At 48.5% G+C, this 3,413-nt stretch overlaps 1 protein-coding gene across 1 annotated transcript in view; it reads right to left on the reverse strand.

Moving 5' to 3' along the window:
* NARF (nuclear prelamin A recognition factor) overlaps positions 1–3,413 on the reverse strand; it is an 18,898-nt gene that overhangs the window by 12,038 nt on the left and 3,447 nt on the right. The window contains exon 3 of the mRNA XM_018566974.1: positions 1,085–1,165. Coding sequence (XP_018422476.1) covers positions 1,085–1,165 — 81 coding nt within the window. The remainder of the gene's footprint in view (positions 1–1,084; positions 1,166–3,413) is intronic.

Raw genomic sequence — 3,413 nt, forward strand, 5'->3', positions numbered from 1 at the left:
GGCAGAGTGTTGTCACCCTATAACAGGAAGTGTCTGAAAAACAACCTGGGTTCACCAGGGACTATTTTAATGAAAGCTGCAGATTTTAAAAGAATGAAAATTACTTTTGAAATGGCGACAACATGTTAAAAAGATCAGATGAGATTTTACAGATTAGTTTTACATCTGCTTTAAATATATCTTTTTATAATGTTTAATTTTTTTTTAAACCCCATAAAGGGTTAAAATAAAAATTGATCAACATAAGTATTGTTTCCCTTTACAGGGGTACGTTCTGAATAAGCCACGGTTGCAGTGTTGCCTGGATAGCATCAGCACTGGTTGACTTATTATTCACCTAGCATATGGCTGGGGGGAGATTTATATAGGAAATTCCTACGTTCCTTGGCTCCATCTAGTCGCGGGAATGATGTGTGAATGACATTCACCCAGCGAATGGCTGAGGGGGGATATACCTGTATATAGGAAATTCCTATGCTCCTCCGCTCCATCTAGTGGCGGGAATGCCATATGGCTGGGGGGAAGATTTATATAGAAAATTCCCAGCATGTGGGGGTGGGGGTGGATTTATATAGGATGTTGCTATGCTCCTCGGCACCATCTAGTGGCGGGAATGATGTGTGAACGGCATTCGCCCAGCATATGGTGGGGGTGGGGATTTATATAGGATGTTGCTATGCTCCTCGGCACAATCTAGTGGCGGGAATGATGTGTGAACGGCATTCGCCCAGCATATGGTGGGGGTGGGGATTATATAGGATGTTGCTATGCTCCTCGGCTCCATCTAGTGGCGGGAATGATGTGTGAACACTGAATATGAACATATGATCTATCACGATCGATCAAAAACAATAATTGAATGGATCTGTATTATGATCAGTCGGCTGATCATATCGATAGGCGTGCGGTCACCTGATGGTGGTCTACATTGAACACTTCGAAACCCAGTTCAGAGCTTCTTCTCGGCCACATTAAAAGGTGGAGAGCAGCAGGTGGCCGGCTCAGATAAGCAGCACAGAGAGAGGGCGTGTGAGCCGAGCTCCCATCTGGCCGGCCACATCTCTGATAAGAAGTCGGCCCTCACCTCGTCTCCATCTCCCAGCCCCGGCGGCGTTTCCGAGAGCACTGCGTTTTCTCCCTCCGTTTTCTTCTTTTTGCTGCATTCCTAAAAAAGATACAACATAGAGAATTAAAAAAACACGTCAACCCCGACTGGGTGACCCTTAGTATGCTCTGTATACTTTGTATCATTTACTCGGTGCTGCTGATGTCCTTCAGCTTCTGGCACCAACTTCCTGTCTACATCCACTGGCTCCAGTCAGCCCCAGATCATCACTCTTGACTGGTACCCTGATGGTGACAACACCAGGCCTGGGCAATGTGTGTCAGCACGGCTGCTTGGTAGGTTTCACCAGGGGAGCATGTGACGGGGTGACAAATGCAGGAGAGCAATTGGTAGACGGGGGCAGAACTTTGTCACCCTATAACAGGAAGTGCCTGAACAAAAGATGTCAGGCAGACAGGGGCAACCAAAATGAAGACAGGGACTACTGGCCCCCCCACTGAAAATAGTCTCAACTGTGATATTTACATATGAATAAGCCGCGGCTCATTCTCCCCCCACAAAATGTCCGCGCATCGCTGGAGTGTTAAGGTTCCGCTTGAAGAAAAGGTGGCAACCCTACCACACATCCTCCCTCTAGACTTCAGGTCAGGCCCGAAGACCCGCACCCTCCATCCTGTGGAGTGGAAAAAAAACACAAAAAGTGGAACGTGCACAAACAAGTGAGAAAACGAAATAAGTGCCAATGTGCGAGACAAAGGCCAAGCCTTGAGGCCCGGTATTAAAAAAAAAAAAATGTCCCCCGGTCTTAGCCAAAAGGGCCTAGCCCAAGAGGCGATGTGCAGAAAAAGCTAGTGGTGTCATGGCCAGCATGCCATTCACATAGAGGGGTCCCAAACCCATAGTGCTACTCCTGGGGGGCACTTGACACCACGGGCTCCCCAACTTCCAAGCAATCCAAGACCAGATAGACCCATTCAAAATCAGGAAGAACTGGGCCCTGCCAGATCCTGGACCTAGGGAAGTACTTTCAAACCCCACTCATAAGTGAGTGGATGCTTCCATTCAGTTTCCTTAACCCGGCCAGCACCCTTCGGGACCACCATCATCTCAGGCAGGGCACTGTGCACAGCCAGCCATTCCTAGCGCAAGGCCAGAACAGCGCCACATATCCCCTCCTGAACACTGATCGGAACAGATACTACACTGGATCTTAACCGGGAGTCTCCCCAATGGGACAGACAGCAATGAAAGTTGTAAGAAGTTCTTCTCACCCTTCCACACTTTACTGAAAAGGCCTTTTTATTGATGGCCGTGCATCATCGGGGAGATTCACCCCCACTTCCTGTCTCGGTGACACCAGTCATGATTCACGTGCCTAGTGTGGCATTATGTCTTCTGGTAGCGTGACTCCAAGGAGATATTCGAGATGTATATTTACAGACAGGACTTTGAAATCTTAGTGAATAATATATATGGGGAACAGATGACATCTTATGTGACAACCAGCTCGGAGGGACGGGCAGGACTCGCGGCTGTGCCGATAGCAACCTGAGCTCCCAATTACGACAACTGAAGATGAAAAATCTCGGAGGATTCCATTGCTGGTTACATAATGAAGGACATTTAGAAGAAAACTTGTGTGGGCAATATATCTGCACCTTCCGAGTTCTGGTTTCTTGTGGTCACCACAATCTCAAATAAAAGCCCCTCACATTATTTTATGTCCACAATCAGGCAATGACAGCAACTCCCATTTTTATATGTAATGATTAAAAACTGCAAAACTTTATTAAAAGGAAATGGAACGCTCCGAATTATTTCTCTAAAAGGGAAAAAGTAACATGCCCGCAAATGGGATTTAAAGGCCACACACATATGATTTCTCTCCGGTTCTCTTTATATTAACCATCCCTCCAAACACCAACTATCCCTGGGACCCCAACACTGACCCTCCCTCCCTGTCTGTACTTATGACCCCCGTGCTCTGCGCACTACACACTCCTGACCACGTGCACTACACACTCCTGACCCCCGTGCTCTGCGCACTACACACTCCTGACCCCCGTGCTCTGCGCACTACACACTCCTGACCCCCGTGCGCTACATGATTCTGTCCCCTGCACTCTGCAAACTCCTAAACCCCCTGCGCTACATGATTCTGTCCCCTGCACTCTGCAAACTCCTGACCCCCGTGCATTACACACTCCTGAACCCCGTGATCTTGTGTACGACACACTCCTGACCCTCGTGCTCTGCGCACTACACACTCCTGACCCCCGTGCACTGCGCACTACACACTCCTGACCCCGTGCACTACACACTCCTGCCCCCCGTGCGCTTCCTGATT

The sequence above is a fragment of the Nanorana parkeri genome, unplaced genomic scaffold (genome assembly GCF_000935625.1).
Source record: "Nanorana parkeri isolate BGI_ZX_2015 unplaced genomic scaffold, ASM93562v1 scaffold994, whole genome shotgun sequence".
Taxonomy (NCBI): domain Eukaryota; kingdom Metazoa; phylum Chordata; class Amphibia; order Anura; family Dicroglossidae; genus Nanorana; species Nanorana parkeri.